At 46.7% G+C, this 14,931-nt stretch overlaps 1 protein-coding gene across 1 annotated transcript in view; it reads left to right on the top strand.

The window, feature by feature from the left end:
• Positions 1–475: 475 nt before the first annotated feature.
• Positions 476–14,931, top strand: part of GRK7 (G protein-coupled receptor kinase 7) — a 38,566-nt gene continuing 24,110 nt past the window's right edge. Inside the window, 3 exon segments of the mRNA XM_059065266.1 lie at positions 476–544; positions 546–1,085; positions 2,690–3,127. Of these exon segments, the coding sequence (XP_058921249.1) occupies positions 476–544; positions 546–1,085; positions 2,690–3,127 (1,047 nt within the window).

Here is a 14,931-nt window from a genome sequence, read left to right as displayed (position 1 = left end):
TTCCTGATCTGTCATTCCTAAGAGTTTACTTAGCTTGCACCTGCTGGGAAACATGTAAAATCAGACACAGTTGAAAACACTGCCGTCAGCAACAAATAACACACCACCTTATGATGACTCCTTTCCTTTGGAAATTGGTAGCTGGGGATTCAGGGAGCAGGTGTGGATGAGAGAGGTCCCATGATGAACAGGTAGACCCTGCAGGTGTCACAGACTGCTTTCCCCTCGGTGGGTGACCTGTGAGGTGCCCTTCCCTGGCCGGCTATACATAGCCAACAAAGCTTCTTACAGGAGAAACCTCTTTCCTCACCCTCCATCAGCCCCACCCGCAGACCTGAAGCTTCGCTGTAAATCCCGCAGAAGTCATTGCACCTCGGACCGGAGAGCAGCCAGCTGGCCCGGGCCTGACGGCGTCCCCGCAGCAGCCCTCCATCCTTCCTTTTCTGGGCCGAGGGAGCACTATCGGTGCTCAGCCATGGTCGACATGGGGGGCCTGGACAACCGGATCGCCAACACGGCCTACCTGAAGGCGCGGAAGTCCTTGGATGGATGCCGACAGCAAGGAGCTGCATCGCCGACGCCGGACCCTCATGCTGCCCGGGCTGCAGGGCTGCGAGCAGCTCCGCCAGGCCCCGCCCAACGACTTCCACATCCTGTGAGAGCAGCAGCCCATTGGCCGCCGCCTCTTCCGGGGCTTCGTAGCCACGGTGCCTGCGTACCAGGAGGCCGTGGGCTTTCTGGAGGAGGTGCAGAGCTGGGAGCTGGCCGAAGAGGGTCCCGCCAAGGGCAGCACGCTGCAGGGGCTGGTGGCCACTTGTGCGGCCTCCCCGGGGCACCCACACCCCTTCCTCAGCCCAGCTCTGGTCACCAAGTGCCAAGCAGCCACCACGGAGGAAGAGCGAGCATGCCTGGTGGAGCTGGCCAAGGCTGAGGCCATGGCCTTCTTGCAGGACCAGCCCTTCCTAGAGTTCCTGGCCAGCCCTTTCTATGACAAGCTTCTGCAGTGGAAAGTCTTTGAGATGCAACCCGTGTCAGACAAGTACTTCGAAGAGTGCCGGGTGCTGGGGAAAGGTGGTTTGGGGGAGGTAAGTGTTTCAGAATAGCCTGGCTGGAAGACGAAATAGACAGCATAATAGAGTTTTATTTTGCCTCGTTTTTTTGTTTTTGTTTTTTTTCTTTTTAATCTCAAGGGAAGTTAGAACTAATCTCAGTGCCTCATGTGGAGAAAGAATTCCTAGCTTGCTCTCACGTCTTCTTTCCAGTCACCGCGTGAAATAAAGTGAGAATGGCATAGGAAAAACTAACAAAATGTGGAACTGGCCAAGAATCTTTATCGTGGGGTCTGCAACAGGCAGACACACGCTGAAATGCCCCTTTGGTGAATGAAAGCAACAAACAATGGGAAATCCCCCTTTCCCCTTAATTGTGGTAATGGAGGTAATTTGAGAAAAACTTCAGAGAGCTAAGAAAACACTCATCTTGAATTAAAGCCTGGAATCCGTTTTGCACCAATGCTGTGCTCAGTTTTCTTTTTTTTAAGTTGAAAAGAATTCTTTAAGGTAAAAGTCACATTAGCCATTAAACCATTTTAGAGTGTACAATTTAATAGCATTTGGTACATTACAATGTTGTGTAACTATCATCTCTATCTAGTTCCAGGGTATTTTCGTCACCCCTGTGACCATTAACAATTACTACCCATTTCCCCCACTCCCCCGACCCACCCAGCCCCTGGCAACCACTGGGCTGCTTTCTGTCTCTATGGATTTGCCGATTCTGGCGTGTCATATCAATGGAGTCATACAGTATTTGAGCTTTTGTGGCTGGCTTCTTTCACTGCGCGTGAGGTTCGGAGGCTCATTCACACTGGAACATGTATCAGTACTTCATTCCTTTTTGGGGCTGAATAACATTGCGTTGTATGGGAATACTACATTCAATTCATGTATCCATTCATCTATTGCTGGACACTCGGATTGTTTCCACCTTTTTTTTTTTTTTTTTTTTTGGCGGTACGCTGGCCTCTCCCATTGCGGAGCACAGGCTCCGGGCGCGCAGGCTCAGCGGCCATGGCTCACGGGCCCAGCCGCTCCGCGGCATGTGGGATCCTCCCGGACCGGGGCACGAACCCGCGTTCCCTGCATCGGCAGGCGGACTCTCAACCACTGCGCCACCAGGGAAGCCCTATTTCCACCTTTTGACTAGCGTGAATAGTGCTGCTGTGAACATTTACGTACAAGAATTTGTTGGAATACCTGCTTTCATTTCTCTTTTGTATATGTCTAGGAGTGGAATTGCTAGGTCTTGGGGCAATTCTATGTTTAACGTTTTGAGAAATCACCAAACTCTTCCAAGTTTTAAGTTCCCACCAGCAACACGTGAGCGTTTCAATTTCTGCACATCCTTGCTAGCACTTGTTATTTTTCCTTTTTTTAAATTATGGCTTTTAAATTATTTTTTAAAATAATTTGTAATTATTAATTTTTTTAAAAATTATTGTGGGGGTGAAGTGATACCTCACTGTGGTCCCAACTCGATCTCGAAGAATCCTTCACACTCACAGCTTCTCTCTTCTCAGAAGCCTGCCGTCTTTCCACCTTGGTGGTTTTCTGCTCCTCCACCCTCTGTATCCCCCTTCCCCTTCCTGTCTCCAGCGCTGTCTTCCTCTCCCTTTCTTTCTCTCCTTAAGGTATGTGCTGTCCAGATGAAAAACCCCGGCAAGATGTATGCCTGTAAGAAACTGGACAAGAAGCGGCTGAAGAAGAAAAATGGTGAGAAAATGGCTCTCTTGGAAAAGGAAATCTTGGAGAGGGTCAGCAGCCCTTTCATTGTCTCTCTGGCCTATGCCTTTGAGAGCAAGTCCCATCTCTGCCTGGTTATGAGCCTAATGAATGGGGGAGACCTCAAGTTCCACATTTACAACGTGGGCGAGCGGGGCCTGGACATGAGCATGGTGGTCTTCTACTCGGCCCAGATGACCTGCGGCGTGTTGCACCTCCACCCCCTCAGCATCGTCTCCCGGGACCTGAAGCCCGAGAATGTGCTTCTGGACCACCTTGGCAACTGCAGACTGTCTGACCTGGGGCTGGCTGTGGAGATCCAGGATGGCAAGCCCATCACCCAGAGGGTGAGTGGCTCTCCATGGGCCCAAAGGTGGGGCACAGAGTCGGAGAGGAGGGGAGAGGGCCGTTCTATTCCCAGGGCAAGCAGAACCTTGCACTTAATGCTTCTAATTTCCTTGTTCTTAAAGTCCTTATGTTGTCATCTTGCCTTAAGTGGAGTGGTATCAGAGGATTAGCTTAACTGGCTATTTGGGGGCTACTTTGCTTTCTTCTCACTGGAAGCAGAGGGGAGCCTTCTTTGTGAGTTGGAGATGATCTGTGCCTTCACTGTGAGATGGTAAGAGCTGAAGCCGTAGCCAGGATCTAGGTATGTGCCACCAATAACCACCTCCCTGGTGCCATGTTCCTGAGTCAATAGAGCCTTGGTTTCCTTTTCTGGAAAATTTTAGGGGCTGGACCCTAAAATTTCAGGATTCTAGGAGGTAACATTTAATAGGATAAGAAATAGAAGAAACCCCAGCATTTAGCATCTTAAAGTAAGTATCTCCTTTTCTGTTGAGTGCACACCGGGGGAATGTTTTACATTGGACAAAGGTGAAATTTTAAAGGAAAATATATATACAAGACAACAAAGGCAATTGATGTTTATTTTGATCAATTTGGTTCAAGGTGATGGCAGAGAATTCTTGGATTAAAAAAGGAATTATAATTAAGCAATTATGTTAAGTGAACACTACAAAAACCTCTCGAATTCTGACAGTTCTTTACGCTGAGTTTCTGTGCACAAAGGTGGGAGAATTCCCAGGAAGATAAGGGCCCAAGTCAGCTTCCTAAGTACCCACTTAAAACTTTGTTTTTGCACAGTTTCCAGCTTACGAGTCAGAGAGGACAATCGCAGGCAAGGAAGTGAGAAAAATCATGGCAAGTTTGGGAAACCACAGGTGAATTTATGTGGCTGTAATGTAAGGAATGTTGACAAGATGTGGAGGGCTCAGATCATGCAAAGGCTTTGGGAATTCTTTTTTGTGAGGGACAAGAAGCCATTGAAGGGTTTTAAGAAAGGGAATGGTGTGATTAGATTTGCATGTTTTTATTTTATTTTATTTTATTTTTTTTGCGGGCCTCTCACTGTTGTGGCCTCTCCCGTTGCGGGAGCACAGGCTCCGGACGCGCAGGCTCAGCGGCCATGGCTCACGGGCCCAGCCGCTCCGCGGCATGTGGGATCTTCCCGGACCGGGACACGAACCCGTGTCTCCTGCATCGGCAGGCGGATTCTCAACCACTGCGCCACCAGGGAAGCCCTAGATTTGCATGTTTTTAAACACCAATTTGGAGTGTAGATGAGAGGCAGAGGAGCTAGTTAGGAGGCGTATGCGGTGGCTCAGGAAGAGATGATGAGGCCTGTATAAGACAGTAGGATTGAAGAAGTGGGAATAAAGCGGAGCTGTTGGAAGGAAACCTGATGGGACTTCAGGACCAGCTGGGTATGAGGGTAAGTGATGCGGAAGGTCTCTAGCTCCAGTGATTGCAAGGAGGGAGCCGAATTCTGGGAAAGCTGGTAAGTTTAACTGTGAGTGGAGTGTACATGAGGCTCCTATGTGACAGGCAGGTCGACCTTTAGATAAAGATCTGGTGCTCTGATGAAAGGTCGGAGCTAGACATTGGGATTTGGAGTCATCATGACTTGGGAAGCAGCAGACACCACTGGGTTGTTTGGGAAACAGTGGAGGAAGAGGACCAAGGAAGGTAGCTAAGGAACATCAACGTGTAGGGGGTGTTGAAGAACAGGGGCCTTGAAGAGGTTAAAGAAGTAGGACGAGAGTGACAGGGTCATGGGAGCTGTATCAGTTAAGGGTTGATTTCAGCAGCATATCATAGAAAATCCAAATAATAGTGGATTAAACAAGAGAGGGGGTTATTTTTCTTATGTAACAAGTACTGTGGAGATAAGCGTGGTTGCTATTAGTTCCGCAGCTCCAGGATCATGGGATCGACATCTCTGTCATTTTGTCCTTTTTGACGTGTGCAAGATGGCTGCCCTAGCCCCAGCCATCAGGTCCATGTTCCAGGCAGGAGAAAGGAGGAAAGGTCAGGAGTAAATAGGCATGCACACAGCAACTGAATATGTCTCCGAATATGAACTTCCTTGGAAGGCCCATCTGACAGCTTCCATTTAAATCTCATTGGCTAGAACTATTATCTGGCCACCCCGCCTGAAGGGGAAGCTGATAAATGACTTTTTTTTTTTTTTTTTTTTTGGAAGGAGAAACGCAGGATATGGAGCAGGTAACTGGCAGCCTCCTCCACAGGAGCCAAAGGAGAAGAGAATTTAAGGGAGGAGAGTGGTCAGCACTGTCGAGTGCTGCCAAGAGGTCAGGCAGGCAGTGGGATTTGACAGTCAGGAAACCACAGTGTCCTCAGGAAGAGTGATGTTCAAGGTCAGAACTCAGACTCTGGAGGTTGGATTGACCTGGGAGTAGACAGTGAAACAAAGGAAGGAGGGAGGCTGGTCACTACAGGGAGACACAGGGAGGAGGATGGAGTTTTAAGGAGGGGAGATTTAGATGCTGAGACAAGAATCAGGAGAGAAAGTGCTGGTTCTGTAGGAAGGAGAGGCTGAATGAGGGTGGAGAAACCGAGGAAGAGGTGGGGATGGGATGGAGGACTTCTGTATCACTGTCTCCTAAGTTGGGGTGGAAGAAGCGGGAAGATGGCAGGGAAGCAGAGTGTTTGCCTCCGTGGGACTTTGCTATGAAAACAGAAACGTTGTGGGACTTCCCTGGTGGTGCAGTGGTTAGGAATACACCTGCCAGTGCAGGGGACACGGGTTCGAGCCCTCGTCCGGGAAGATCCCACATGCCGCGGTGCAACTAAGCCCGTGTGCCACAACTATTGAGCCTGAGCTCTAGAACCCACGAGCCACAACTACTGAGCCCGCAAGCCACAGCTACTGAAGCCCGCAGGCCTAGAGCCTGTGCTCCGCAACAAGAGAAGCCACTGCAATGAGAAGCCCACGCACTGCAAGGAAGACCCAACACAACCAAAAATAAATAAATAAAAATAATTTTTTTTAAAAAAAACAAAAAACGGAAACGTCGTGAATCCATGTCTGTCTATGCATGGAAAAACCAAAGTGTATTTCTTCAGGATTTTGAATTTTCATTGTCACTTATGCAGAGGAGAAGTGTTCCTTCTGAGGGTCTCATAAGGCATGTATCATGCTAATCGGTGGTACACAGAGACACGTAGCTCTGCCTCTTGTAAATCCTTTCTCAGTCTTCCTCCAGCTCTATTCATGGGTCAAGAGGCTATTTAAGGACAGTTCCTTCAGTGGCTCGTGTGTCCAGCTGTCTGACTCTTTTGGAAACTGGAGGAAGCTTTCCATGCCTCCTCAGTATTGTCCACTATAATGAATGCAGTTGGTGGAGAAGTTTACTCACTAGAGACCTCTCGCCCTTTTGCCTTTCCTGAGTCCCTCTTTGTCCCATGAGACCAAATTTCTGGGTTTAGACCACTTGCCCCAGTCCTCAGACCTGCCTCCAAAGCCCAGGGGACCCTCAGGAAGGGTGCAGGGTGGGGAGGGGAAGAGTCAGAGAGAAAGTTTAGAAGCCATAAAAAGAAAGACAGAAAAAAAGGAAAGCATCCCTCTTTCACTGTTTACCCCTCCACATAGCTAAGTAGAACCCCTCGGTTTCCTATTTACTGTAGCCCCCACACATGTAACTGGGCGCCCAAGTGGATTTTAAGGTCATTATACTCACAACATTTCACAGAAATGAAAAGGAACATATTTACAGGACTTCTGTAACCACTAACATTGTTTTGATGTCAAGATACTGTATAAAGAAGTACTGTGAACATTATGAAGAAGGTGTGAAGGAAAAATCACCCTGATTATGAAGGTTGATACCTGCCTGAACTCTGTGCAATCTTCCAGAAAAGTTAAGGCATCATGGCTTTGGAGACATGGCTAAGCTGTTTCTCATTCAGCTACTCATTCAGTCTTTTGTAAGCTAGCATTGCTTTCTGCTAAATATGAAAGAATGCCAGATTCTCAACAATTTCAATGCCAAGGTCTCTGTGAAAATCTCCTGGCGTTTTCCTCCTGTCACAAGGTGGCTTCTGCAGCTCCAAACATCAAGTCCACATTCCAGGATGGAAGAAAGGAGGAGAAAGGAGAATGCTTACACCCCATTGGCCAGGACCATGCCACATGTTCACCTCTAGCTGTAAGGGAGCCTGATAAATAGTTTTTCATTGTCCAGCCTCTATTTCAGGGGATAATAAGGGAGGTGGGGAGTGAGATCAACTGTTGGATGAGCTGACAGCATCTGTCACCAGCCCCTAGGAAAAAAGTATTGATAAAGATGAGGAAATCTGGTTCAGTTTTTAACTCACACAGGCATTAAAATTAGCAAATAATTGTTACAATGGTGTGGTAGGTAGAATTCTAAGATGACCTCCAATGACCCTTGCCCTTGTATAATTTTTTTCCCATGGACTTGTGGGCAAGACCTGTGAATATGGTGAGATATCACCCCCGTGATTGTATTACATTATAAGGCAAAATGGATTTTGAAGATGCATTTATGGTTACTAATCAGTTGATTTTGAGTTACTCAAAAGAGAAATTAACCAAGTGCGGCTGACCTAATCCCGTGATTCCTTTAAATATGGGTATAGAGGTCAGAGACAGCAGAACTCAGAAACTGAAAGCATGAGAGGGCTTCAACACACCATTGCTGGCTTTGAAGATGGAGTGAACCACATGGCAAGGAATGTAGGTGGTCTCCAGAGCTGAGAGCTGCCTCTGAATGACATCCAGAAACATAGCAGGGACCTCAGTCTTAACAACCACAGTGAACTGAATTCGGCCACATGAACTTGGAAGAGGATCCTGGGCTCCAGATGAGAGTGCAGCCCAGCAGAGTCTTCACTTTGGCTTTGTGAGATTCTGACCAAAGAACCCCTCCAATGCTGTGCTCAAACCTACAGAACCGTGAGGTAATAAATGGGTGTTGTTTTAAGCTACTGAGTTTGTGGTAATTTGTTACACAGCAATAGAAAACCCATACAAGTCATTAATAAAGGAAGATAGCCAATGGAAAGATGAAAAACAGCATCAACATTAATGGTGACGATAGCAAGGTGTTGGACACTGTTAGAGGGACGTTTTCCTTTCCAGCAGGGATCAGTACACCTACCATCTACTACAGATATCCCACAGAGATATTGCGGGTTTGATTCCAGACAGTTTTTGGTTTCCCAGTGTATATAAAAGTTATGTCTACGAAGTATGCAATAGAATTATGTCTAAAAAAACTATATACATACCTTAATTTAAAAATAATGCTATTGGAAAAGTGGCACAACAGACTTTCAGGGTTGCCATAAAGCTTCAATTTGTAAAAAATTCAATATCTGCGAAGTGCAGTAAAGCAAAGCACAATAAAACGAGGTATGCCTGTATAATAGAACTTGAAACTCTTAATTGAATTTGAAACTCTGGAAGTGATTCTTCCCAGTGTGTAACCCTTCCCTAGGTATAGAGCTGAGCCTCTCTGAAGGGACACAGGCCCTATCAGGCTATTTCAGGACACCAGGTGAAATACTTTGGACATTGCTTTATAGGCAGCAGGGAGCCATTGAAGGTTTATCAACAGGAAATAGCATGACCAGAGTGATTCTTTTTTTAAAAAAATTTTATTGAAGTATATTTGATTTATAATGTTGTATTAATTTCTGCTATACAGCAAAGTGACTCAGTTTTATATATATATATTCTTTTTCATATTCTTTTCCATTACGTTTTATCACAGGATACTGAGTATAGGTCCCTGTGCTATACAGTAGGACCTTGTTGTTTATCTATCCTATATATAATAGTTTGCATCTGGTAATTCCAAACTCCCATTCCTTCCACCCCCTTTCCCCTTGGCAACCACAAGTCTGTTCTCTATGTCTGTGAGTCTGTTTCTGTTTCGTAGATAAGTTCATTTGTGTCGTATTTTAGATTCCACATATAAGTGATGTCATATGGTATTTGTCTTTATCTTTCTGGCTTCACTTAATATGATAATCTCTAGGTCCATCCATATTGCTGCAAATGGCATTATTTCATTCTTTTTTATGGCTGAGTACTATTCCATTGTATATATGTACCACATCTTCTTTATCCATTCATCTGTCAATGGACATTTAGGTTGTTTCCATGTCTTGGCTATTGTGAACAGTGCTGCTATGAACATAGGGGTGCATGTATCTTTTTGAATTATAGTTTTGTCTGGGTATACAGATTGATTCTTTAAGGAGATGACTGACACTATAATGAATTCAAGTAGAGGGAGCCTGGGGTTCAGGAGAAAGGGGGGCCGGTAAGGAGCTACTGTACTAATTCCCACATGAGGTAATGAGGGTTGAAGTAGGGCCCAAGGCTCTGAGCAGTCTTACATCCAGAGCTCAGCTGCCTGGCTTCACCTAGGCTCCATCAAGACCTACGTCTGTACTCACTTCTCTTAAATCATGCTGTCCCCAGTGGAGGGGGCGGGGTTGTGCAGAGAATGGAGTCACTTCTAGAAGGTGGTGCCTTTTGCCCCGTGGAGCCCCTGGCTGCTGGTAATTGGGCAGTGACTCAGGAAGGAAAGGCGAGGGTTAGATCTGCTCGAGTCTGAGAAGGACTGAGGCAGACACACGACAAGAGGCAGGGAGGCTTAAGAGCACTGGCCTGGGAGGCAGAAACCCTGGCTTCCTGTTGAGACTTATCTCTGACTCACTGTGTCTGGCATCTCAGGCAGGCCCCAGAACATCCTTAATCGCTAAGATTTCATGAGTCTATGAGAAACGCCCAAGGTAAACACATGGAGTAGGTTTTACTATGATTTACTGGGATATCAGTAAGGGTTCTTACCAGACAAAGGGAAGTTCCTTAAAATGAAATGAATGGTTTACATAACTAAGAAGCCCAGAGTGACCCAGGGTCAGAGCAGCATCACTGGGAAACTCTCCTTCTGTGTCCCAGTTCTGCTCTCCTCGGCGTTGGCCTCACTGTCACTCTCAGGGGCTCCTGAGTGGAGGTCACCGACAGCTCCACGCATATCCTCCCAACCGAGCAATCCCGTGGAAAGAGAATAGTGCTTTACAAACGGTTCCTTCAGATTCCCAGGGAAGACTCTCGATGGACAGCTCAAGTCACATGCCCAACCATAACCAAGTCCATTAGCCAGCCTAGATCTCTGCTGTGCTCAGGAGCCAGGGAGAAGTTCTGTCCTGTATATATATCAGGAACTGAGGGCAGAGGAAAGTGTTCTCCAATGGAAAGTAGGGATGGAGGGACTTCCCTGGCGGTCCAGTGGTTAAGGCTCCGTGCTTCCAATGCAGGGGGCGAGGGTTCGATCCCTGGTGGGGGAACTAAGATCCCACATGCCGCGTGGTGCAGCCAAAAGAAAAAGAAAGAAAATAGGGGTGGAAGAGAATGGTGAAATGGAATTCAGATAAGCAAAAACAGTGGCTACCCCTAATAACTGCTGTTATCTCAAGGGTTTGAAAAGTTTTGAAGAGTTCTGACCTCTTAATCAAGGGATGATGGGATCTGGAGCCTTTCTATAAAGACTTACAAGATAAGGAGTATTATGGAGATGGAGAAATTGAGACTCAGAGAGGTTAAGTTACCCACCCAAAGTCACATCTCTCATAGGTGAGATGAACCCAGGTATGCCAGATTCAAGAGCACTTAACGGTTTTGACTTCACCTTGTCAAGTTCACACACAGAGCGGAATGTGGCCTCTGGTTTGTCATGCTATAAAAGGCCCTCCACTGAGTAAAGCTCAGAATGAGTGCATGTGATGACATAGCATATCTTCCTCAGTCTGGTCTGATATGGATCCCAACCTGAAGCCTCGTCAAACCTCTAACCTCTAACGGAGTTAAGACTTGGGAAAAGGATTGGCCCAACCTTTACAGGGAACCATGTGACTAATATCTCGGTCAGCCTTCCCACACCCAGGCACAATATCAGTAAACGTGGTCGCAGCCACTGTCGATATTCACCTTTAATAAATGTGATCAGCACCGCTGCCTGTTCTCAGCTGACATCCACATGCACACAATAAAACTAACTCTTAGCATGTTTAGAGCTGCCAGGTAAATATAACAGGAAAATTGGGCAATGGGGCTTGTGCCGGGACTTTTCAAATTCAACCATCTGCGTGGAGATCAGTGACCTTCAGATAGTGTGGAACATGGGTCAATCCTTAAAACTTGCTATATTGTCAGGAATTGGAATGAAGTTAGTGCAGTGACCCAAAAGCTTGTGATATGTTTGGTTACCATGTCCTGCCTCTAACCGACTCCTCACATTCAGAGGGATAATGTAATAGAGTTTGAGCATAATATTTATTTTGAAGCTTCTGTCGTGCCGACTACAATGCTAGTGACACACTGAATAAGTGATTTTGTCTATTTATTTGTAAAATTTATTTATTTTATTTTTATTTATTTTTGGCTGCGTTGGGTCTTCGTTGCTGCACGCGGGCTTTCTCTAGTTGAGGCGAGCAGGGGCTACTCTTCGTCGCAGTGTGTGAGCTTCTCATTGCGGTGGCTTCTCTTGTTGTGGAGCACGGGCTCTAGGCACGCAGGCTTCAGTAGTTGTAGCTCCTGGGCTCAGTAGTTGTGGCTCGCGGGCTCTAGAGCGCAGGCTCAGTCGTTGTGGCGCACGGGCTTAGTTGCTCCACGGCATGTGGGATCTTCCCGGACCAGGGCTCCAACTCGTGTCCGCTGCATTGGCAGGCAGATTCTTAACCACTGTGCCACCAGGGAAGCCCTGAATAAGTGATTGAAAAAAGATCTCTGAGTGTGTTTCATCAGAAGTTAATACCTACATACATCACAACCATTATGAACCTGCTCCAAAAATTTTTCTCTTCGAGAATTTACTTCTGAGAACCACACAGGACAAGCATTCTGGCTACTTCATGGTCACATATTGGTCTCTACCAAATTCATAACCACCATCGTTAACTAAATTTAGTTCTAAGTTACTTCTGACCACTTCAAAAATTTCACATCCATTCTCAAAGCATTTACCACTATTAAGGGCATTCAGAAATATTCATTACAGTCTTGGAATTACTTTTTAACATTTCTTCATTCAAAAGGCGTTCATTAACTGATTCATGCATTCACTCGTTCAACCTATATTAATTGAGCATTTCCCACATGCCAGGACGGTGTTAAACATAAGGCACAGAAAGAATTGTGTCAAAACAAAGCCAAAAACCTGCTTATTATCTATCTATGTCTTACTTATTCAGACCGTGTCCGATGTCTTAGCCTATTGGTCAGTTGAGCAATTTTTTATCATAAGAGTATCCAGACATTACCCACAAATCCTGGCTGAACACAATGCCTAACCAACCCTGTCAATTCTATTTTAAAATATGTGAATATAGCAATTTACAGCCTGACTCTGGTCTCAAAAATTGTTAAAAATAAAGTTTAGATTTACTGAATTGGTAAAATATTTAAGCTACAGTATATTTCAAGATGCAGCAATAAAGTATGCATATGTATTCTATTTTTTAAAAAACTGGCAGGGGGAGGGATAAATTAGGAGTTTGGGGTTAACAGATACACACTACTATATATAAAATAGACAACCAACAAGAACCTACTGTATAGCACAGGGAGCTCTACTCAATACTCTGTAATAACAACTATACTCCAATATAAAATAAAAATTTCAAACAGATAAGCAAACAAACAACAAAAAAAGAAAACCATGGGGCATAGAATGATGAGCAACAACAGATGTGATTTCCTGCCCTATGGATCTTACAGTCTAGTGGGAGAGACAGAACTTCATAATCACCCGAATGAATGTAACGTTTCAATGATGACAACTGCTGGAAAGATGTGGTACATAGGGCCCTCCAAGGAGGATTTTTCTTAACACGTGAGGCTCCAAGCATCAACCACAGGGGCAATACAACTTACTGATATCAGGAGGACACACAGGAATTCCCTCGGCAAAGCAGCTGGGGTGGTGTCTTGGTTGGGTTCCCTGGAAACTACTTTGAGACAGATTTCCATGTGGAGGATTTATTAGGGAGCACTCCCATAAGATACGTGCATGAGGAAGGCAGAATTGGGTAGAGGAAGGAGCTGACCCCCACTGAGGTCACTCCTTCAGCGAGCTCTGGAGTTGGGATGGCCCTTCCAAGTTTCCCAAACCGAGGTAGGGGTCCAGGCTTTAGCATCTCTCCGAGGTCAGTCGGTGATCTCGGGCAGCTGCCAGAAGGAGGAAGAAGCTGGAGTGAAGCAGTTCCCTGCTGCAAAGGGCAGTTCTGGGTTCAGCGGGGGTAGGGGGCTGGTAGGTGGAGCGGGCAGGGGGCAGCTCTGAGCCATCGGCAGTCAATAGTCCCAGCCAGGGCTGGCTACTTGATGTTCAGGGCTCATAGCAAAATGAAAATAGAGGGGGCTTCCCTGGTGGCGCAGTGGTTGAGAATCCGCCTGCCGATGCAGGGGACACGGGTTCGTGCCCCGGTCCGGGAGGATCCCACATGCCGCGGAGCAACTGGGCCCGTGAGCCATGGCCGCTGAGCCTGCGCGTCCGGAGCCTGTGCTCCGCAACGGGAGAGGCCACAACAGCAGTGAGAGGCCCGCGTACCACAAAAAAAAAAAAAAAAGAAAGAAAATGGAGGGCCCCTTATCCAAATATCAGGCAAAAGCTTTCTCCTTTCTTCCATGCTCAATCTTTCCACAGATCGTGGTGTTTTTTTGTTATTTGCTATTTTTTTCTTTTTTTTTCCCCCAAACATTTAAAAATATCTCGTTTATTTATTTTTGTATTTTGGCCACACTGCGTGGCATGCAGGATGGTTTTCCAACCAGAGATGGAAGGCGGGCCGCTGCAGTGAAAGTGCCAAATAGTAACCACTAGGCCACCAGGGAACTCCCTGTTATTTGCTCTTTCATGTTGCACTCCCTCAGGCTCTGCGATCCACCAGGATTAAGTGGAGACCCTCACAGACACTCAGGGCCTCACTCTACAACTGGACCCAAGGAAGCACATGCCTGACCCCAGCCCTCCCTGCACCCAGTGCAGGCTCCCACCAGTGGCAAAGAGTAGCCAACAGTTGCTGAGCAGAGTCAGGGTGGGGGGGCAGGGAGATAGCCCTGAGCCCATCACTGGGAGGCAAGGAAGCGTTGTCAAGAGATGGCACTGTGTGTGAGCCGAGACTCCAAGACGCAAATTCATGCTCCACTGTCTCATTGGACTTAACTTACAAGATACAAATTCAAACGTTTGTCAAGACAGCCTCCACACAGCATTAGACCCCAGCACGGGGCTGATTCTGAGCACAGGGCCCCACTGGACTGCACAGGAGACCAGCCCTGGGCCCAGCAGCTGGGGAGTAGAGGCCAAGATCCTGAAGAAGGAACCGGGCAGAAGACCTCAGTATCCACTCCAGATGAGGCAGAGCATGGCAGGCAGTGGCAACAGCCAATGCAAAGTTCATGCTGCTTGGGAAAGGAAGCCAGGAAACTAAATGCACAAAGCAAGAGGGGGCATGATTCACATGAAGCTGGAGTGGTGGGGGGGGCCAGACCAAACCTGGCATGACAGGCCGTGTTAAGGACTCTGGTTTTTTGCTTAAGAACACTGGAAAGCCTTTGAAAGCCTTTAACCAAAGGGGGCAAGAAGCTTAGAATTCTGTTTTGAAAAAGAATCACTCCATCTGAAGTGAGAGCAGATCAGAGGGGATTTGGGTGGATGGTGGTCCTTTGTAATCCAGGTGAGAGATGATGGCAGCTCAGCCAATAGGAGGGGTGGTGGAGCCAGAGCGCAGTGTTTGAACTGGAAAGAGATTC

The sequence above is a fragment of the Kogia breviceps genome, chromosome 5, assembly GCF_026419965.1.
Source record: "Kogia breviceps isolate mKogBre1 chromosome 5, mKogBre1 haplotype 1, whole genome shotgun sequence".
In the NCBI taxonomy this organism is placed as follows: domain Eukaryota; kingdom Metazoa; phylum Chordata; class Mammalia; order Artiodactyla; family Physeteridae; genus Kogia; species Kogia breviceps.
The sequence above is the reverse complement of the archived record's forward strand: the minus strand, read 5'-3'. Positions and strand labels throughout refer to the sequence as shown.